The 23,463-nt window shown below is 39.1% G+C and overlaps 2 protein-coding genes across 2 annotated transcripts in view; both read left to right on the top strand.

Moving 5' to 3' along the window:
- LOC124136141 (putative Polycomb group protein ASXL2) overlaps positions 1–12,406 on the top strand; it is a 29,165-nt gene extending 16,759 nt beyond the window's left edge. The window contains exon 9 of the mRNA XM_046501953.2: positions 390–12,406. Within this exon, the coding sequence (XP_046357909.2) occupies positions 390–2,556 (2,167 nt within the window). The 3' untranslated portion in view covers positions 2,557–12,406. The remainder of the gene's footprint in view (positions 1–389) is intronic.
- A 3,940-nt stretch (positions 12,407–16,346) lies between these two features.
- On the top strand, positions 16,347–23,454 carry LOC124136142. Its single transcript, XM_046501955.2, has 5 exons — positions 16,347–16,738; positions 17,625–17,748; positions 18,833–18,972; positions 19,832–19,952; positions 20,982–23,454. Exons 1-5 carry the CDS (start codon positions 16,573–16,575, stop codon positions 20,992–20,994), a joined length of 564 nt encoding a protein of 187 aa, XP_046357911.2. The 5' UTR covers positions 16,347–16,572; the 3' UTR covers positions 20,995–23,454.
- The last annotated feature ends 9 nt before the right edge of the window (positions 23,455–23,463 follow it).

Raw genomic sequence — 23,463 nt, 5'->3', positions numbered from 1 at the left:
CAAGGTGGAAAAATTCTATGATCTGAATCACTTTGGGCATACAACCCACATTAAGCTGACACACCTTTGTATAACAGTTCACTGTTCAAAACGTCAAACCTCACTCACTTTACCAACAGTCCTTGGTGTATTTGTTGATTTGAACTGAAACTTATATTTCAGTTTGAATTCATTTGATATTATCCCCATTGGGATTCCGGGTTAATACTGGTCCCCAGGAACATCTGCTGGTCGTAAGAGGTGACCAAATAGATATAGCTGGAATATTGCTGAGTGTGGCATTGAACAACAAACAAACATTTGATATTATCAACTTTATAGATCCTGTCTATAGATAAATTTTGAAAGTTTTTATTTAACATGCTGACACACATTTTTGTCTCTTGCAGGATATTAAAGGATGTACCGAAAGCCACTGGTCCATCGCCTATCAAGCCTGTGAACTCCGTGCCTGCTGCCAAGAAGAATACAGCCCATAAACGAAGCATGTTGGTGTCGTCCATGTTGCGCCACAAGTCATTATCCAAAGCCGTAGCAGCAAGTGTGGAGTCAGTGATGCCAGCCGGATCACATAGTATAACCAACAGCATTTCTACAGCATCCAGTGCCCAGGTGGGACTGCTGACCACTGTCTCAACAACAGTGACTGCAACCGTCACATCCACCACAGCCAATGCTGCAGCTTCAACGACCAAAGTAGACAAAGCTGAAGTAAGCCCAACGCCAGCCAAGAAGCAAAGATTGTCACCCAGTCAGCGGCAAGCTCAGGCTAAGACCCTGGCTCAGATCAAGGCTCAGACTGAGGCTGCTCGGAGTCAGAAGTCACAGTCAGCTGAACCGGTTAGTCCGTTACGGACAGCTTTAACGAACACTCCTCCAGAGGTTGTTGACGTTTCGTCTGCTAAGTCTGTTCAAACTGGTTCTGTTGTTACAACCCCAGGAATTATTAAGGTCGCTGGGCAGACTAGGACTTTAGCTCAGATCAAAGCTCGGACTCAAGCTGCCAAAGCTCAGACAACTGTGTCAATCATCTCTCCACCTCAGACCAGGTCTTCGACTAATGTGTCCCAAAACTCATCAGTACGGAGCCTGTTGACGAGTCCTAGTCCCCCTGTAGGGAGAGTCCCAGCCCAGGCTCAAACAAGGACATTGGCTCAGATAAAGGCACAGACACGTGCCCGTGCTCAGCAGGCGGCTGCTACAGTTGTGCCTACTACAACTGAGCAACGCCCAGCACCATCCTTGAGTCCTGCCCTATCCAAGAATCATCCAAATATCTTGTTAACCTCCACCGGACGGCCAAAGACACCTTCCAAAACTGCAACCCCTGTTAAGACAGAACCCAATAATGGTATCAATTTACAAAGATCATTGGCTATATGTCAGGCTGAATATGAGAAAAGTATTGTGAAAGTGAACAGTCCTGGTCCTGCAACTGGGCCGCAACAGAGCCAAATGAGTGCCTCAAAACTGCTGTTCTCTCAGTCTGGCAGTCAGTCAGATCAAAGCGTCCAATCAGATGGAGAAGCAAGTCGATCGACCGCAAGTCCTGCAGCATCGCTGACCTCGGGAACAGCATCTCCTACCAGGGTATTGACGGTCCCATCAGTCTCTTCAGCTGGGAACACAGAAGGGAAACAGATTCTGATTGTGACATCCAATAATTCTTTAGATCCCAACACGGTGCTGGTTGTGAGTGCTCCCTCCAGCACAGTGGTAACTTGTGCTGGTGCAAACAGTACAAGAACACTGACCAACTCGGTTCAAGCTTCATCCGCCACTACAGGCAAGGTGTACACCAGTGGGACTTCATCTGGTGTCCGGTGCGTCCTCACACACGAGAATCTACGGGCGATGTTGGCCAGCAGCACGCCTCCTCGAGCCTCTAGCGCTCCGCCTACTCAGAACAAACCAGAAGTTGTGACAATTGTGAGATCGGCGAGCGTTGGAGGTGACGCCTCGAATCAGACGGGAAGCAATCAGGGAGAAGTAAGCCTCAACTTAAGTTCTGAAGAAGTTAATTTTTTATCCAAAGCTGGCACTCCTACTCAAGCAGGTCGTGAAGGGTCTCCACGCTACGTAGTTCGACCTGCTTCTATTGTGGGGAAAGGCAATAGTAAGCCCAACCCACAGTCGGTAGTGTCTGGAAGCTTCAGTGTGCAGACTGTCGCCCTTCGAAGCAACCAGACTACTGCGGCTAGCAGTGCCCAGCCAGTGACATCTTCCATTGTATCAAATAGCGTGGAGACCCAAGTGGCTAACTTACTTGCCAACCCAAAAGTGTCAATAATGGCAACAACCTCAGCAATACCTAATGTGCAAATGATAACCGCTGCTTCAAACATGACTACCGTGATGTTGCAGCCGCTTACATCAACGGCGGTTGGAACGACGGTCACAGCGACTTCCGTGTCTGAAGGCACGCCGACAATTAATCCTTCATCGTGTGCCTGCAGTCTCAAGGCTATGGTTATGTGCAAGAAATGTGGTGCTTTCTGTCATGATGACTGCATAGGTCCGTCTCGGCTCTGTGTTACCTGCCTCATCACAACATAACACAGTCTTTACTACGAGTTTGTTAATTTGTTGACCTAGCACAATCTGTTTACTATTGAACCAGGTACACCAGCCCAACAATACACTACAAGATCGGAGTGGAGGTGTTAATGAGCAGTGTACACTCAAGTCTCATTTCAATGCACTTTACATAATGTCTTTATGGTTCATCATGTTCAACCGTTCTTCAGCATGGCTTCCTCTATCCAAATAATGTTCAGGACTATTTTTTAACAAATGTAGAGTGAGACTGGGACAGTGTGTAGAATTGAAGTATGGGTGCAAACACTCTTAATCGTGACATAAGCTAAATAGTGTACGTTGATCTCAGGGATGTGGAACTAACATGTCACATATTTTGAAAAATTCAAATTTCCATAGATCTGAACGGGGCAAGAGTTATCCAAGGGTCTGCAACTTGCAGTGCAGAGTTGTGTCCCTTAGCAATGAGGTGGCTTCGAATTCTTGTTTGGCCTGATATTCTTCTTCTTTTTAACCCTGAAAAATACTTAAATTCAAAAGAAGAAAAAAAACTTTTGACAAGGGATTCTAGGAAGACTTTTTCACAATAAGGTGAAATGGAAAAACAACCCATTATATTTTGTCACCGCTGTTTGTGGGAAATGGTGAATAATATGTATAACAATCTTTATTCTAACAGAAACAAAACAAGGAAATATCTTCCATTATCTTGCCATGACAAAACTTGTTTGTTTTTCATTCATTAGTAATGGTAATAATTTTGACAATTTAAACCACCTACTTTGAATTTTTGGTCAAGACTTTTGTAAACCAACTAATGATGGCCTAAGGACCATATGTATCCTTAACTTGTGGGTTCCAACCTGCACTACTTGGGAATTTCTTCTTAGCTGGTCTTACTGGGGATAATGTCTCATTAATCCACTAAATCTTCACATCTTGCTCAATGTTCAGCTCACTGTTTTAGACCTGTTTGTTATAAGAAAGACATAACAATAACAATTGATTGATTAGCTAGTTAAGCAAATATGCGTCTGTAGTATCAGCGTTATTAAGTCCTTTCTATTCATGATTAGCTGAAGAACTGAATTCGAAATATTTATTAGGCCAGGGCCCCGTTCCTCAAAGCGATCTTAGCACTAAGGTGATCGTAAGTCCCATACTTTAACATAGGTTTGCGATCATCGTAGTGCTAAGATCGCTTTGAGGAACGGGGCCCAGGTAATGATAAAATGCCCTTGTAATGTTAAAACATTGCACTAGCCCAGTCCATGGCTAGTGTTAAGTTCTAACCCTGGTTGACTTTGTCGCAAAAAACATGATTAAAAAACATTCCCTAATTAAAAAAGTACAAGTTGCCTTTGACTGAACAAGCATTTTTGTGTAGCGCGTGGAGCAGATTTACATTTTAAGATTTCCACATCCCTGGTTGTTTTTGCTCTCCCATGGTCCCATCACAGTGTGACTACATGCCAAAATCAGCTAGGCCCCATTTCTAGTTAACTCTTTTACTTACAGTATTGCAGTAGAAATAGAAAGGCCATGGAAGATATTTAATAAAAGCGTGTTCCAGTTGTAGGAAGTATGGTAAACACAAAAAGCTCAATTTTATCCAATAATAATATGGTCATTATGATGAGATGGTATCAGCTCTGTCTGTCTATAGAGGGCTCTTCGTTCCTCCAGTTAAAGTGTCAGTATCGGGTGTGATATTTACAGTACATCGGTTCCACAATGACCAATGCAAGTAAAACATTTATGTAACCCAGTAATTATTCTATTAAGTTTAACTTTGATGAGAAGTTCAATATCCAGAAGTAGTGCATATGACGAAGATATTTTCATCGTGGCAAGTCTTTCAAACTCATTTAAGAGTATTAAGAGTATATTTCTTTTATTTACAAATAGTTTGCTCGTCAAGCCGAAGACCCTGGTTCGATTCCCCACATGGGTATAATGTGTGAAGCCCATTTCTGGTGTGCCCGGCCGTGATATTGCTGGAATATTGCTAAAAGCGGCGTAAAACCGTTCTCACTCACTATTTATAAATAGTCTTGGGTATTAATGTAAGCTGTGGAGACATGGGTGCCCAGTCATAAAGAGTGGAGAGTTGTGTCCCTAACATGCCTAAGGCAGTGCAGATACATGCAATCTTTGGTTGGAATCCCAGATTTGACCTGATTGTTTCCTGCTTATCTCCATCCCCCTGTTTGTTTTCACAATAATGGTGTTACACCTGCTTCATTCTAGGAGGGGGTTTTTTCACATCAAAATGAACAAGCTGACTCTATAACTAAAATTCTGTTCAAATCAGCGTTCAACCAAACTCACTCACTCATATTTTATGTATGCACAAGTTAGGTTGAAGGACTACTGACCATTCTGACATGACATAAATGATGTGGGGTTTTGTGTAGGTCTTGTATTTCAATTTCATTGTAACATAAATGTATACATGAAGTTCAGAACAAAATCTTTTACATTACCAGGTGTAACAAATTCGCAATTCCGGTGAATCATCAATGATCATGCATTATGATTATAAGACCGACATTGTCATAAACTGTAGTCAGGATTTTGTATTGATTGCTGTGTCAGGAATCTGTATATTTAATATATACCCCTGTGTTTACTTGATTACCTTGCCAGGAATGTATATATTTAATATATACCCCTGTAATTACTTGATTACTGCAGTGACATACCTCATTCAAGATTGACCATGATTACTACTAGAAATGATATTAAGATGTATTAGTCGATATCATGTACCAGTACTTTTGCTCAAACTGGCAATATAGGCATGGAAATGACTTGTTAGACATTTTTTGTAATATATATATATATATTTTTTAACAATTAAGACTCAAATGTAGACAGGTTCTTCTCAAAACGTTTAACTTTCAATAGTAAATTGTTATTATTTGTTTACATCCTAACCCGTACAGATGATAAACAATGACATTTGGCGATGAGCATGAATCAAGTTTCAAGAAAAACTATTTTCCCAATATACTGAACCGTTTGAAATGAAATACTAGTATGTGATGTTTATATTCTGACTTGCTGGGAGGACAAATGAATGAAAAAACAATGCATTGAAATGAAGAGACCATGAGGTTATTATGTAATCTGTTAGGACTGGAAAGAACACACAGACACCTACTTGATCACTTTGAAAATGATGTTATGCTTTTTCTAAGTTCTGAAACATGGAGTTTGATGTATGTTGCACGGTTGCCATCAAGTTTTATCACAAGAATCAACTGCTGATATTGTATGTGTTTAATGTTGTCAGCACCTGTTTGTGTACATGGATATATGTTAATGTCCTGGATGACTTATGGCAGGGAGGTGGTTCGAAAGTGGAAACGTTGTTGCAGTGACTGGTATGGACCAACAGCTTGAATGGGTTACTGAGGTAGTGTAGGCAGTCAGGTCATATTGATCATTTGGTTGCATGCTAGAATGGTGGGAGAAATGACAGCATTCAAGAATGGACAAATTCTGATTACAATCAGAAAATCTCAAAATATCGTTAGCCTGTTCGTCAATACTTCCTAGGTTGTATATACTGTTCTTTCTTCACCTATACATGCCCAGCATGACATTTGCAGAACTTTTCATAATAAGGCCTTTGACTATTTTCTTCAGCATGAATGATACAAACTAAAGTTTCTGAAAGTCTATAAGCCGATGCTGTCGTTGCCTGAAGGTGTGCTTACTGCCATATCAACCCTATTTGTTAGTCTCTGAATTATTTCAAGGGCAGTTTTTTTCGAATAAAATCAAGCACCATTATTATCAGCAAAATATTTTCAAAATAACCTCAAGTATAAAGTTATTTGTGTCCATTGTTTCCCTTGCCAGCATCTTAGCAAAGTCATTCAGTTCACTCAGGAGTGATCAACACACCTTGACTATTTGAAGGCATAGCAAGGTATTCCTTATCTTATTAAGTGTGTTATATACTACTCAAAAGAAGTTAAAGAACACCCATTTCTTCCATATTACAAAAGTTGATCTGTCATGCCATGGCAGATTAACTATAGTCATGTGAAAGAGTTGGGTGTTCTTTAACTTCTTTGTGTAGTAAATATCAGTGAGACACCTAGCTTGATATACAAATACAATTATTGTATGACAATATTTACATGGAAGAGGTAATGCCCTGAAATGATTGAAGAACAGTATTTGATTAAGTCAACCCTTCATAATCCGTCTGACATATGCCTAGTAGCATTATAACAGTGCCACATCACACACAGCATCATGCCTGTCACGCTCCCAATGTGTACCAGTGTCATACAGTGTGTACTGAGTGTCATACAGTGTGTACTGAGTGTCATTCAGTGTGTACTGAGTGTCAGGCAGTGTGTACGGAGTGTCATGCAGTGTGTACTGAGTGTCATACAGTGTGTACCAGTGTCATGCAGTGTGTACTGAGTGTCAGGCAGTGTACTGAGTGTCATGCAGTGTGTACTGAGTGTCATGCAGTGTGTACTGAGTGTCATGCAGTGTGTACTGAGTGTCAGGCAGTGTGTACTGGGTGCCATACAGTGTGTACTGAGTGTCATGCAGTGTATTGAGTGTCATACAGTGTGTACTGAGTGCCATACAGTGTGTACTGAGTGTCAGACAGTGTGTACTGAGTGTCAGGCAGCGTGTACTGAGTGTCAAACAGTGTGTACTGAGTGTCATACAGTGTGTACTGAGTGTCATGCAGTGTACTGAGTGTCATACAGTGTGTATTGAGTGTCATGCAGTGTACTGAGTGTCATGCAGTGTATGCAGTGTACTGAGTGTCATGCAGTGTACTGAGTGTCATGCAGTGTACTGAGTGTCATGCAGTGTACTGAGTGTCATGCAGTGTGTACTGAGTGTCATGCAGTGTGTACTGAGTGTCATGCAGTGTACTGAGTGTCATGCAGTGTGTACTGAGTGTCAGGCAGTGTGTACTGTGTCATACAGTGCGTACCAGTGTCATACAGTGTGTACTGAGTGTCAGGCAGTGTACTGAGTGTCATGCAGTGTGTACTGAGTGTCATGCAGTGTGTACTGAGTGTCATGCAGTGTACTGAGTGTCATGCATTGTACTGAGTGTCATGCAGTGTGTACTGAGTGTCATGCAGTGTACTGAGTGTCATGCAGTGTGTCCTGAGTGCCATGCAGTGTGTACTGAGTGTCAGGCAGTGTACTGAGTGTCATACAGTGTGTACTGAGCGTCATACAGTGTGTACTGAGTGCCATACAGTGTGTACTGAGTGTCATACAGTGTGTACTGAGTGTCATACAGTGTGTACTGTGTGTCATGCAGTGTACTGAGTGTCATACAGTGCGTACTGAGCGCCAGGCAGTGTGTACTGAGTGTCATGCAGCATACCGGGATGTCCTGAAGCTTTTTTTAAGAGTCATACATCACACACGATGCAGTGTGTATTCAGTGTCATGAATTACATTCCCTCTACACAAATCTCTTAGTTTTCCACTTTTAAGGTCGTTTAACACATATCCTAGTACAGAAACGTTGGGTATGGATTATAGAGAGATATGACTGAGGTGTAGTCAAGTAATTTCAGAGATACTTCATCTTCCTACAACAGCCACATGGGCCTCACTGAGATAATAGATTTGGCTATGGCCTTTACAGTTAGCTCCTGAACTAAGCTGCCTTTGGTGAGTGGTTCATTGCAGTATTCCAAGGCATTATTTATCCTATATGTTGTAACTTTGTAGCTTGTTTGACAGGGAAAGCCACAGACACATTTCAGAGAAGGCAAAATGACACCTTTCAAAACAGTGCTTCAGTAAAGCTGGGTTAATGCCAAACAGGGACTGGCAGGATACATGTGAGGTTGACATGAGTCATGAACTTCAGTTGGAGATGTTTTTATTTAAGGATGAACTTAAGCTAGCCTAGGATGGAAGACGGCTATCATTCAAGGTTCTAATTCCAAACTAGGATGGTTACGTTCTGTGCAGATGTTGTGCATGTTCTGTACATGGTGAGTGAGTGTTCTGGGTGTCTCAGATTGTGTACATGTATACATTCAGGCAATCTCAGGGTCTGCCACACACATATATGCATTTAAACCCATACCTTTCCTCAGCAGACATACTATGGTGTCATGGGCGGGGATGGGCAGAATCGTTTTGTCAGTTTTGAATATTATCCATCAATATTCAATTTGAGTATTTCCAAACTGACCTGTTTGAAAAGTGACAATATTTTGTGTTTTCAAGAAAAGTGAACACTTTTTAGATTTAAAAATATTTCATTACAGGATGTTGAATACTGTAAAGATGTGATACTCATATTTTCATTCCATTTCAAGATAGAATTCTGGCACATATAAAGTATGTTATTGGTGGAATGTCATGAAAAAAAATATGTGTGTTATTCAAAATTGGACTTTAATTTCTCTAATCACTGTATTACAAGTTTACTGGAGGGAGAAATGGGTTCTGTTGTGAGGATTATGATACAAGTAATGTGGTAATGAAGACAGACAGGCATTAAGGGGATATGATGAAGATGCTGTTGTTGCATCCCAGCCTGTGACCCATGTAGGGTGTTGTACCTGTACTTATTGTACATTTGTATGTTTCCATAGCAACAGTGCTGTTACCATTTTCTGTGAATATGTCCATGAGTGTATATATTCTATAAACATGCTGTAAATTCTCTCGTTTTTTCATTCATGAATTCCTGTTGAAAGTCTACACACTTACATGACAAATGCATTGAGGTGACAAATATGTTCTCAAAATCAGAATTCTCCATAGGGATCTTATATTTCATGCCATTACCTCACACATTTTGTTTTTGCTTAAAAATGGATACAATGTCAGTTCCTAAATTTCCATTTATTCATTTCGCATATAAGAATTACCAAAAGTGAAATTTGATAATTTAAGCCTTACTCTATTATTGTTTGATAGTCATTACTTAAAAGTTGACGGATGTCAAAGTAGACACAATTTATGTATAACAATTTCTTTATTTACTGTAAAGGCGGCGTTTCGGTATAGATCCTTTGTCTAGCTTGGCAACAATATAAGGATCTATTCCGAAACATGGCCGTTACAGTAATTAAAGAAGTTGTTATTCATATATTGTGTCAACTTTACTCTTTTATGTTATTCGAGCCATTGTTTAGTGTTGATAGTGTTCGCAAACTTATGTAGCCAGGTTTGATCAAATGTTATTGAAAGAGAGGTAATGAAAATTATCTCTGCTGTACTAATTAATGTGAAACCCTATGGAGAATGATGTGTTGAGTATCTGGCCCATAGCCTTTTGCTGTACCACCTTTGATCAGTGAACAGGTAATGAAACACATCCCTGCATAAGCCAATCAAATGCCTTGCACAGATATTTGTTTGCCCAATCAAAAGAAGCCTTTCAAAAGAGGCAGGTTACATACAGCAATGCTACAGCTGCTTAATATATTAACGTTTTAGCAGGAAGTGTTTGAAATTGGTGATATCGTTCCTCCTCAAAGGAATTTATTGAAGTTTGTAGATTTAAACTGACAAGAATTCAGGAATGTTGTTTTTGTGCTATATGTTTCTTATAAATGTAAATAGTTATTTATTTTCATAGTTGAAGTAAGGGAAATGTTGAGACACGTTCATGGTCTGGACTATGAAATTGATATTGTTTGAATGTTGAGTAGGCCTTAATTCATATCCAATATTTTTGAAGACAAAATTCTTCTCTTTATTCCTTCAGCCGTCATGTTTCAAATGAAATATTTTGTCTCCAAAATAGACAATGCTCTTATTAAATAATTTCTGCTATCCATGCTGTGTGCAGGGATTGTATTACTGAAAGTAACAAGACAAACTTACCTGAGATAAATAAGCAGTGATAAGTGGACAAGTTACTTCACTACAAATGTTGTCTATGATTCTCATTGATACATGCACCACCTCCCACAGTACTGAAATCATGCATGAAAACATATAGTTCAAAATCTTGTTTGCCAATAGGAAATAGGAAATTGCCATCTCATATATTTGTGATTTTTTAACAAACATCATTTTAGTTTTTTTCTGTTGATATCAGCTTACTTAAATTGTTCATGGCATTTGCTTTGAGGAATTGAATACATGGTATGTAACTCATTAAATAAACTAATATGTGTACAAATTTGTACACGTTTAATCAAATTACTGGAATACACTATGAGCTTGTATGCAGGCATTGTAAGAAAGGAGTCTGAGGGTCTATAGGCTTATTTAATACAGAGAGTTCAGAATGCCTGAATAATGTGCAGACATTTCTACATTTCTAGACTACTACACAAACTTATGAACAGATTGTTGTTGTTTTTCAGTCTTTATTTTCTGAATGCAAATAAAATAAGTATTAGTGTAGAATGTGCTCCATAGTGACTCAATGAAATACAGCATTAGTCAACACACATGAACTGACATAGAACACAGAGGTTATCATGCGAGTGTGGTTTGGGATGGGAAATATCCAGTATTGGGAATAAACATTGTATCTTGCGAGCCTTGTTGAAAGCATCGGTTCACCCGCTAGAGTAAAAGTCGAAGAGACATCATGTTTGTTTGGAGCCTGCCTGCCCTGTCTTATCGTTTCCCAAGTTAAGAGTCTGGTGTACACACAGCAACAAAATGAAACAAGGTAACAATTCACTGATATTTCGGCAAAATCGAACTGTTTGAAATTGGGTAAAAGACCCCGAGCCGAAGAGGTCTACAATCACAGATATGGAGGCTGATGCTAGTGTCTTCGCTAAATTGTTCTGCAGTTTGTATCTCCAAAGTTGCCAAATCTTTCAAATGCCTCAGTTACCTCCCAGTTAGACATTGATTTTCAGTATCTTAGACTATTGTTTTGACTATAATAATTATCACAGTAGCTTCTGGGGATGGTAATTCTGACTTGATTGACAAGGGCGATGCCATGTTTGTTAGTAAGCACTGAAAGTAGTACCTACCTGACCTTTCATATTTGCATCTTTATCAGTTTATGACCCCAATGGATACCATTTTTATCCATTGGCTTTATCCTGCCAAGAAACCTACCCATTATATGATTAATTATTATATGGTCCCTCAGAAGCATCTCCTGAATTGTAACATTTTTAGAAACTAAAATGGATAAATTTTTAAAGTAGATTCTGTTTAGTTATTTTTAGTAAGATTAGTTGAAAAAAGGTGGTTATAACAATTAATCCCATTTCAAAAATAGAATTTATTTCATCAATCGATGTATGATATTGACATATTTATGTTCATTTCATATTATTACAGCGGACACACACTCTTCATTGATGTTGTACAATAGATATTTATGTTAAGAACTTGTGATCTCAAAGGGGTTAAGTGAAAATACTTTTTGTCAAAATATTTTTAGATGTGTATAAAGTTTTCTGTTTGGGGAATACATGTATGTGTCCAGTATCGTGAAAATAATTAGTTTCCGGTTGCAATGTAGAATTTAAAAATTAGGTTCCAAAAATAAAGTCACAAGTAACTTCAAACTGAACAGGATTAATATTTTCCCTGTATTTTAAGTTTAAGTAAATTGCAGGTTTTGAAAGATTTTCAGCAAAGTGTGTATATTTTATGGTAAACTATTTTGGGGATTTGTCATATTTTATTATTTTGAGAGTTGCTTTTCAGAGTTTGTTTAATTCCAATGATTCCAATGCTGTACAAAGAGTTCACGTTTTGTGAGTTGGGTAATCACACAACATGAGATGTTGATATTTTTGCTGCAACGTTACAGGATTGTGTGGTGTACTGTACATAAAATTACAGTTTTGAGTGACATGTTTCTACACACTTTAGCAACGTGTATCAAAAATGTCAAAATAAATTTTTATCATAATTTTGTTGTTTGTGTTTGTTTCACAGAGAATCAGAACTATTAGTGATGGGGTCATGGCCAAAGAATGTGGTATGTCATATACTGAATAATACCCTAGCTGAACTGACAAGTGTACATTATTTTATGAAGCATGCGTAATATTTTGACAGACTCCAGCACGGAACTTGGCTTAACTTCAGCTAAACGAAACACATGAATATGGAGGTGTACACAAATGAAAGTGGATTAATTTATGACTGTGGCCTAAAAAAGCAAAAGTTTGGTAGGAGTTACTTCCCCTTTCATCATAATTACAAAAGGGGCGCTGATCCAGAGGCGTGTTCAGGAAGGCGGGCGATCGCGATACTACGCGCGCTGTTGACAAGTCTGACTTTTACTCGCGGTCTAGCCCGGATGTAGTTGACCGGAATGGCACCAGTGAAGTGTTCTTTTGAAACGCGGGAGGTTGACATAATCTTCTGTATACAGACGTGATTTAAAGGTAATATCAGTAAGTTTGGGTATTGACTGAACTCCTTGGCCCCATCTGGTTTCTCTCAATACATATAATGTGAGATAAACTACTGTTCTGCGTCCAGCGACGTTTCGGTATAAACCCTTATACCGTTGCAGAGACCATATACCATATATCGGTATATGGTCTCTGACCGTTGTGAACCAAGTTCCAGCCTAAGGATCTTTACTGAAACGTCGCCTTTGCAGTATTTAAAGACGTTGTTATCCATAAATTGTGTTAACTTTGTCATCCGTCAACTTCTAAGTAATGCCTATCAAACAATTTAATACTTTGTAAGTTAACAAGTCCTGCAGGTTTCCAACTTTTGCTTTGTTGGTGGCATTCTGTACTTCATCTCGGGTGAGGGGGCACGGGTGGCCCAGTCGTCTAAGGCGCCGCGATTCGCTGTGCAGAGTTGCGTCCCTTGGGCACGCCAGAAACCTATGATTGTGGGTTCGAATCCCGGTTCGCCCCGATTATGTTTCTAGGTTTGTCAGCACCATACCCTTGCTCGTGGGTTTCACCGAAGTGGTAAACGTCTTAGACCTGCATCACTCCGGGCTTTCCTCCCACATTAAGCTGACACGCCGTGATATAACTGGAATACTGTTAAAAGCGGCGTAAAACCCAACTCACTCACTCACTCACTCATCTCGGGTGATGGGACTGTTTAGCTCGGGGATGAAAGCGCTAGCATTCTTCTCAGCAATGAGATACTTGCGCTTATTTTGAATATCTTGAAGTCAAAGCCGTCGCAGTCGTTTGCATTTAGGCCTCAGTATAGGGATGAGTATGCAGTCAGTACATTTAATAACCTTCGGGAAACACATATTTGGGGGAATTCTTCCATATGTTGTCTGTGCTTGGTCACTGATGGAAAATGTATCAGACGGACATTACCTAGAATTGATGACGTGGTACTCTGGGAACGCTTGACTTGCTAACTCCGTGAATGTCACCGATCTCGCTATTAAACAAAACCTTTAGCAAAGTATCTCAAGCTACACAACACTTGGACCTCTGTAGTTAGTGACCACGGACGCTGAGTCAGTCAAGATAGCTGTTCATCAACTCGATTAACCAGTTCAATGATGACATGTATTAGGAATCGATATTGCAAAATCAAACCAGTATCATCTTAAACATCTAATGTCCGACTTCTGTCCCGGAAAACAACGACGTTCTCTTCTGATGATTTCTAAATGGAATGCATGTGTCGCCATGATGGTTTAAAATTGCGAGGTCGTAACTACTTAAGGATAGCCCTAGGGCTGTCGTAGAGTTAGGGTGATTTTACGACGTTATTTACACTAAGAGGGCTTTGTGAAGCGGCCTTAAAAGTTTCTGACGTGGTATACGACGTGGTTTAGGAGATCGTACAGAGTTGATTGTACGATTCCGACTATAATCATAAGCATATGTTTATGAATCACTATCACATAGTGATGATACCAGGTGTTCGTGTACAGGTGACATGTCTGTGTCCTGATCTTGCTTACAGTCAGTAGGAGACTGGAAAGTAGTTGTGGGTGAAGCTTCCACGTTCATATAGCAAGCTTTAATATTTCTACCACATAGTGACCGAGTTTGATGCTCCATGAATGAATTTAGAGGGAATAAGATGATAATTATACAGGGATCGGACTTGCCGAATAGGTATTGCATTACCTGTGCAAGTAACTTGACGTTTTCCCATATCCAGTCTGAAGCACGCAAACTGTGTCTCGTCCGTCATAAAGGCTTGTAAGTACCTCGATCTGTTTTGGTTTGAGTTCGAAATTCACTCAAATATTTTTTTTAAAAGACCGACAGCTCATAAATGTGTAAATAAGAAACTCAGCATCCATCGGCTTGAAAACAAATAGTTTGTCTCGACGGCAATATGGTCATCCTCATCAATACGAGTATTTCGTGAGCAAACCGAAATCTTTGACATCGAGACATGAGCATGATAGACAGTATGCCTGTAACCCTTATCTATAAATGATCATTTCAAATCTTCCATTTCAAGATACCATATCATGCAAGGCACTGTGTCGTATCCTTGGCCAAGGTTATTGACGCCACCTTCCCTGCTGTAATATGACTGAAACAGTTGTTGACTGTGATGTGAAAGGCTCACTTATCCTCACTCGGAGAAAATGCAACATAAACATACTTGTATTGTCAAAAGACATGAATTATCAACATCATTACAAGTTATGCCATGAATGAGAACAAAAAAGAAGGTATTGTGTCCACAGTTTGGAGGGTGGGGATTAGCCGATGATACGTTGATTGATTGCTCTTCATTATCTGACTAACTGGATTTGTTGTAAAGAACCGTGGACAGCATGACTGACTGACTGAGTATGGTTTTACGCCGCTTTTAGCAATATTCCAGCAATATCACGGCGGGGGACACCAGAAATGGGCTTCACACATTGTACTCATGTCAGGAATCGAACCCGGGTCTTCGGCGTGACGAGCGAACGCTTTAACCACTAGGCTACCCGACCGCCCCTGGACATCATGAACATAGTTGTCTCGTGTGCTATCTCAGCTGACCAATGAGACTTAACACCGATGTGAAACACTTGAAACAAACTTACGTGATCAGTTGAGATACGAACACGAGTTATGATACAGTAAACTACGTTTATAACGAACACGCTTATAACGAACTGACGGATATAACGAACCTACTTTTAGTCCCGACCATTTGTTGTATATATGCTGTATGTATGCTTATGACGAACTACGGTTATTGCGAACTAAAATTAGTGGCCCCCTCGAGTTCGTTATAACCGTAGTCAACTGTATACCGAAACGCTACATACCTTTGAAAATATTAGATTTGTTACAAAGCCATGTGACATCGAACAGGTTTCTTTGCACAGCTTCAGATACATGGGATATTGTTCCTTCATGTGGATATTGACGGATACATTCCTTGAACAAGGTAACTGCCTGATTTTATACTTATAAATTTTGTTGGTTGTACGATATTTGCATTTGTCTTCATTGATTAGCAAGAACGCGGGAGGCCTCAACACAAGTCAAACCAGTCGAAATTATAGTCCATTATAAGCAAATTTTGAATCCGCGAAGAAAAAGCTCATCCATATTTCAATACTTTCAAACTTGGTTTGTTGTTTTCCTATAATGTTCAGTTTGCATCCGATAGCCAACTGTATACGAAAATGCTTGCACCGCGGAGATACTGTTTTTCATCAGACTACAAATAACGGATACATCCGATGAGCTTACATCGTTCTTAATATTTGTGTCTGTTTGTATATGTTGAAGAAATTAATTAACGCGTACCTTTTGTAGTATCGAAATCTTCGCAGATCATGCGTAACCTATTAACCAGTGATATATTGCCTCAAAGTTTATTTCCGCAGTCATCACAGACGGTAGCCCAGTCTCTTGTCACGCACAGTTGCGTTAGCCAGCAAGCCGACTCATGGCAGCTAACCAGTCCAAGCTGGCAGTGACAGACACCTGGGTAGAAGCCATCATTTATGTCTCAGCGATGCGAATTTAAAGAAAAGTGCATTTGAATTAATACCTCAATTCAATTTATGAATTCATTGAGACAAGACCATATTAAAAAATACAAGTCAAACAAGAAGTAAAATAAACGTGGAGATTATTATCGTTGGCACGGGCACCTGTTGTAAACAACATGGCGACCGAAGAAGGAAATTACTCGCCGTGGAGCAGACGTTTCTGCTTACAGATTCTCTTTACGACTTTATTCTTCATTTTGACACAGCATGGAGACGAAGTGTTGTCACAGACTGTCTCCTCCACTAATATTACAAAGATAAGAAGTCAACTCAAACTCACAGGTAAACTATATCTTTGTTGATAAATATCTTTCTTTCAAATTCCCTATTCAGTCAGAATATCGATTTTTATCTTGGCTCATTTCCTGAAAAATAAGGCAGCTTTAGTGTCATTTCTTTCGCGATGGGATAGATATTGGTCTTACGTTAAATCGACGTATCAGGTTTGCTTATAAGCGAGACTGTCACGAGATTTTTCATGGGCCGCGGAGTGGTTAAAAATATTGATTGTTTTTAGCCCTTGTTGGAGAATGATTTTTTTTACCCCGTGTTGGAGAATGATTGTTTTTACCCCTTTTTGGGGAAAATGATAGGACAATCAAGACACACATATATCTATATAACTGGACAAGTTAATGTGATAACATGATGAAGACAACCCAATAGATCTGCATATTTATTCAAGATATGAACAAAGCTTTAGGAAATCATTATGACAGTTATCTGAAGTGTTTATATGAAGTTGAATTAGACATATTTCCGACCTTTTGGGGAAGCATTTTTCTAATATTAGAACAGCAAGTTTGCTGATTTTCTTATATGTAGATCAAGACTATTACAATGACTAGATAGAGATGAATTGTTCACAATTAATATTTTGCCAGTTTTAGTAACTTAATCATACCAGATGTCCAAAACCTGCAGGTGTCAGAAAGAAAATAAGGTTAATTTTCAGTCATGTGAACATGTCTGATAATTGTCATAGCATTATTTCAAGTATTCTATAACTTTTATATTTGATATTTTTCATTTTCAATGGACAAAAAGGGCCCATACCCTACCATGTCCTTTCAGAAAGATTTGTAATGTGAGTTATGCTACTGTGGATTCACTATAACCATGGCAATAAGACATGTAAGTTGAAGTGTGTTGTATGGACATGATGCAGGAGTCTGCAGAGATAACGCTGATGTTGAACAAGGTCACATGGACACCTGGCCCTCTCAACCTGGAGCATGTGACAACAACATCTGCTTCATGGCACAGTCGGCTAACTTTATCATTCTTGAGACGTAAGTAGCATTAATCATTAATTGTGCTGATGACTGTACAAGCATAAAATATATACTGGATAAAATGTTGTAATAAAATATTAATATGCACCTGAAGGCATATAAACTGCATTTATACACTATGTTAGCTAAGGTGAGACCTACAAGGTTAAATATACACTATGTTAATGATAAATTCCACTGTTTTTTCACGAGCTTTTGAGAATCATCAGCAGAACCTCAGTGCCATGATGTACTGTATCAAACATTGATGGGGGACATGGGGTCTGTGCGGAGTTGTGTCCCTTAGGCATGTCTGAATCCTATGATCCTGGGTTCAAATCCTGGTTCAACCCAACTATGTTTCCAGGATTGTCAGCACCATACCCATGCTCATGGGTTTTACCAAAGTGGTAGATATCTAAGACCTGCATCACTTTGTGCTTTCCTCTCACATCAAGCTGAAATGATGTGATAATATTGTAACTGGAATTCTGTTCAAAACATTAAAATATCCTGTAATACTAATAGGAATAAACATTGTATTTACTGGGCTTTGGTGTTAGTGTTGATATTGCATGCACTGTGTCTTATTGCATTGATATAGTGGATATGATATCTGTCATCCCAGACTGGCTTCCACAGAAGAAACCTCTTGGCTGAGATCAAACATGAAATTGCAACACAATGCTTTGCAGACTATTGTAATATTGGTTACCATGACGTCACAATAAAATGACATCACAAATCTCTCTGCCACTGAAGCTGCTTAGCTGTCTTCTTATGCTCAAAATGCTGGTTATTAATTATAATATTGTTTATAAAATGCAAAAAAGTTGGATGATAAATAGTCAATAAAAAGACTTTACTGATTGTCCTGAGACATTGCTTATAATATCAATCACTGGTTTGTCTGATCCAGGTATGCTTATCATATATTATCATATAGCTGGAATATTGCTGAGTGTAGCTTTAAACAACAAACAAACAATGAAAGCATGGGGAATATCAACCTTTAATATATTACATCCTTGACATTGATAAGATGTAATGTTTGTTTTCACTCCAAACTTTACTTTATTATCAATCACATTTCCTTCCTCAGATGTAGAGAGATCACAAATGATGAAAACCCAGATGATGACAACTGTAACAAAGTAGCCGACAGCTCTCAGTCCTTTCCAGGGTGTTGTCCTGAGCTGCAGTGCTCCAAAAGTCCCCCCATCACCACTCCATCCCCCACATGTAAGTTGCCAACACACCCACATCCTTTCCAGGGTGTTGCTTGTTGCAGTGTGTATTGACCGGTCTGTGCTTGTTGCAGTGTGTATTGACTGGTCTGTGTTTGTTGCAGTGTTTATTAACCGGTCTGTGTTTGTTGCAGTGTGTATTGACTGGTCTGTGTTTGTTGCAGTGTGTATTGACTGGTCTGTGTTTGTTGCAGTGTGTATTGACTGGTCTGTGTTTGTTGCAGTGTGTATTGACCGGTCTGTGTTTGTTACAGTGTTTATTGACCGGTGTGTGTTTGTTGCAGTGTATATTGACTGGTCTGTGTTTGTTGCAGTGTGTATTGACTGGTCTGTGTTTGTTGCAGTGTGTATTGACTGGTCTGTGTTTGTTGCAGTGTGTATTGGCTGGTCTGTGTTTGTTACAGTGTGTATTGGCTGGTCTGTGTTTGTTGCAGTGTGTATTGACTGGTCTGTGTTTGTTACAGTGTGTATTGGCTGGTCTGTGTTTGTTGCAGTGTGTATTGACTGGTCTGTGTTTGTTGCAGTGTGTATTGGCTGGTCTGTGCTTGTTGCAGTGTGTATTGACTGGTCTGTGCTTGTTGCAGTGTGTATTGACTGGTCTGTGTTTGTTGCAGTGTGTATTGACTGGTCTGTGTTTGTTGCAGTGTGTATTGGCTGGTCTGTGTTTGTTACAGTGTGTATTGACTGGTCTGTGTTTGTTGCAGTGTGTATTGACTGGTCTGTGTTTGTTGCAATGTGTATTGACTGGTCTGTGTTTGTTACAGTGTGTATTGACCCGTCTGTGTTTGTTGCAGTGTGTATTGACTGGTCTGTGTTTGTTGTAGTGTGTATTGATCGGTCTGTGTTTGTTACAGTGTGTATTGACCGGTCTCCTAGCTTGTCCTGCTGGTTCTGGTCTAACAGCACCCTCGGCTGCTCCCCTAATGGAACCTACTACGACGCCTTCCTGAAGGACTACTGCAGGAAGACCTGTGGGTTAGTAGACGACTGTACAGACCATGTCATTGTTATTCTTCATGAGAATGCTTCACTGAAAATGGCAAAAGGATTTAAGCACCAATAAGAAACATGTTGTAATGCTCTTTCTCAGTTCACTATGCAGGGTTATCTCCCTTTGGTGCCAGGATTTGCTGGTTTTGTGTTTGAATCCCAGATTTGCACTAATCATTTGACCCTTGCTTCGTGAGTTCTATATCCATGCGTGTTTTCAAACAGGTGGTTAACAACCATTTGGGGTTTTCCCTCCAACATAAACTATATCATAGTATTCAAAGTGGCCAAATCTGATTGCCATATTAATACATATAAATGTTTTGATTCAACACTGACTGAATTTTGTACAAATCACTTTCACAAAGTAATTGTTTCTCTACTTTGATGTGGTTTCAAATACTTAAAGTTGTTGGGCAACTATTTTCACATACTTCAAAAGTTTAGGATTAGTCTCTTTATATATACAGGCCGCCTCCGTGGTCTTGTGGTAGAGCGTATGCCCGGAGAGCGGAAGGTCCGGGGTTCGATCCCCGGCCGCGTCATACCAAAAGACGTTAAAAGATGGTACCCTGTCTGGCGCTCGGCATTAAGGGGCTAAATCAAGGACTGGTCGGCTCGGAGTCAGTATACTGTGTCTGAGTGGGGTATTCATGTTAAATTGTGGCATGGTATCTCAGTGAGCTAGCACTATAAATCAGCATCAATCCGGACTAGTACAAGCCGCAACAAACACACACACACACGTGCATGCACGTCGCTGTATAACAGCAATAATCTTGGACGCGACGTTAAACCCAATTTTACCTCACCTTATATATATTCAGAAAATATTAAAATGATGATATACACATATAGTTATTCTGTAGCTCAGCAGGTTCAGATATATGGTAACAAGCTGTGATGGGAAACATGGGTATTGATTGAAGGTGTCTGTTTTATTCCGCTCCACATACAGTATGCATTCGTTTGTGATAGGAGTTATCTCCCTTACACCACTCTGTTATTTTTCAGACTGTGTACTTAGAAGAGAACATCCCAAGACAGTGGCAAGAATATGCATCTCTCAGAGTGTGGATGATTTCACAAATGGATAAATCATAATTTGCTGTCCATTGCATTTATTCAGACTTATGAATGTCTTACAAAAAGATCTTAGATCTTCTATTTTGTACAGTGGTGTTTTTAAAAAATTCCAAACAACGGGTTAAATATTAATATTTGTTTTGAAAGTTATGTTCTGTGCCTTATTTTGCGTGACAATTTTAAACACAAATGGATGATGATTGTGCCTTCAGTTGAAATTTACTTTCACCTGACTGAAAGTCAAGTGAGCATATGTCATGGCCTGGCATTGTCAGCGTCTGTGAAAACCTTCTGTGAACACCTTCTGTGAACACCTTCTCAGAAACCACTTGCCCAGTGAAGCTGAAACTATATCACATGCTTGTTCTCACCAATGACACCCCAATTTGCACATGATGTTTATCTGATTTTCAAAATGGCTGCCATGGTAGCCATATTTAAAACAGCTATTACGAGTCATTTTTGTTCAAAATATAATGAAATTTGGAACATATGTACAGTCCTCCCTGCTTAAAATGCCAACTTTCATCCAACAGAAAATATGGCAATATAACCAGGTAGGCATTATAATCAGGGAGGACTGTATATCCATTTGCAACGTAATGTTTGTAATTAAATGTTTGAAAACGGCGATTGAGAATATTATTACAAAACAGGACAGTATCATTAACACACCTAATTTGTTTTGTTATTTGATGAAGGTGAAACATTCTCTTCGTGAGGATTGGCTATGATGACAACTGAGATCAGTGGATTAGTTTGTTAATTTAGAAGAAACAATTATTTCAAAACAATTAACTACATTGCCAATATTACATGAAATACTTTAATATGAAAAGGCACTATGACCAGGGAAGTGGAACGTTTGTTCTGAAAAACATTGACATTGGCATTATAACCAGTGTGGTAATAACCTGGGAAATTAGCACTGCTGAAATCCGTTCTGACAAAATACATGGCATTACAACCAGGGTTGCATTATAACGAGTCATTATAACGAGTCATTATAACCAAAGAGGTCTGTCGTTAGTAGTGAGGTTCAACATATATTTTTTTTAGTTTTTGGCGATATTTAATATATTGACCTCGATTTGACCTTAGGATTTGACCTTGAACTGTCTTAAAGTCATTTCTACCATATTTGTTCAAAATGTCATGAAACATGGTATGTGTGTAGTTATTAGTAGGGCTCATCACAAGAGATCTTTCTGTCTACTGAAATTCCCTGTCTGAGAAAGCTGTATAGAGGCGGGCATATTTCTCCTTCTGATGACATCATCGTTTGCTTAAGTCATTGGGAATTAACTGTAGGTATTTTTTGGTGAAAGAATTAAAAAAAAATGTATACCATTAGAAAATGCCAATTGATTCTTGCAGATTTTGAAACACTGAGAACATTTAGTTACTTGTTTCCTATTTGTTACTAGTTTAGCCTGAGTATTCATGAATGCCACTGCTTTTGGTGGAGTCCTTTTTAACTGTTAAACATTCTAATTGATTGACTACTTCTAGGTGAGCTACAGTCATGACTCACAATTGTGCCTAATTTCCTCGTCAACATTATTTCCTTGTTATTCCTGAGCTAATATCCTATATTTTACAGGCACATGAGACGGCAGTTTCCTCTTTATGCTGTCAGAGCAGTTAAATGTTTTTTCTCGTTTTAAAAAAAATATGCCATATTTTGGGGAGAAAAATGAAGTCATTTTTCAGCTGAGTGTATTCAAATTCCAATGTTTATTCAAAACATGTTTAAGGAAAATGAAACAGTCTCACAATAACAGAAGGGTTCATTGATTACATTTTCTTCAAGTTTCTCCATTTCAGAGACTGCTGGTTATTTTCCTGCTTTTACACAGCAAAACAATTTGCTCATTTAACTCCGGTCTTTGTGGATATACCTTTGTGACATCATGTAAGTCCACAACAAAAGATTTCACTATTACAATTCCTTCCATGCAAGACTTAGAACTTATCAGTCAACCCTTGTTATGTATTATAGTTCAATTATTCCTTTATTCAGAAGTAAGTCTTCCTGTGCAATTGAGCTCTGACAAAGGCTATACATGCATGGTCACATCTTTTGTCTTAGCATACTGACCTAGGCTAATATCTGTAAAACAGGAAACTCTGGTCTGGCGTGACAATAGAATTAGGCAGAGAAAATGATATGTGCCTTTTTGTGTGCTGTGACACATGGATCCTGACAATGGTGGGACCTGTCCGTGAATTGTATTTCATAGTCACATGTTGCCCATACAATCAGATATTTTATCTTTGAAATATGCTTGGGGTTATTTTTCCCTTGTTTAATCTGTGATATTCTCGATATTTGACTTTTTATAACTGGTGCGGGTCACCAACAAATGTGATGTTGGAAGCAATAAATTCATTAATCAAAGTGTACACG

Source organism: Haliotis rufescens, unplaced genomic scaffold, assembly GCF_023055435.1.
Source record: "Haliotis rufescens isolate VD_foot unplaced genomic scaffold, xgHalRufe1.0.p SCAF_2, whole genome shotgun sequence".
NCBI lineage: Eukaryota > Metazoa > Mollusca > Gastropoda > Lepetellida > Haliotidae > Haliotis > Haliotis rufescens.
Note: the sequence above shows the minus strand (reverse complement) of the source record. Positions and strands in the feature narration are given on the sequence as shown.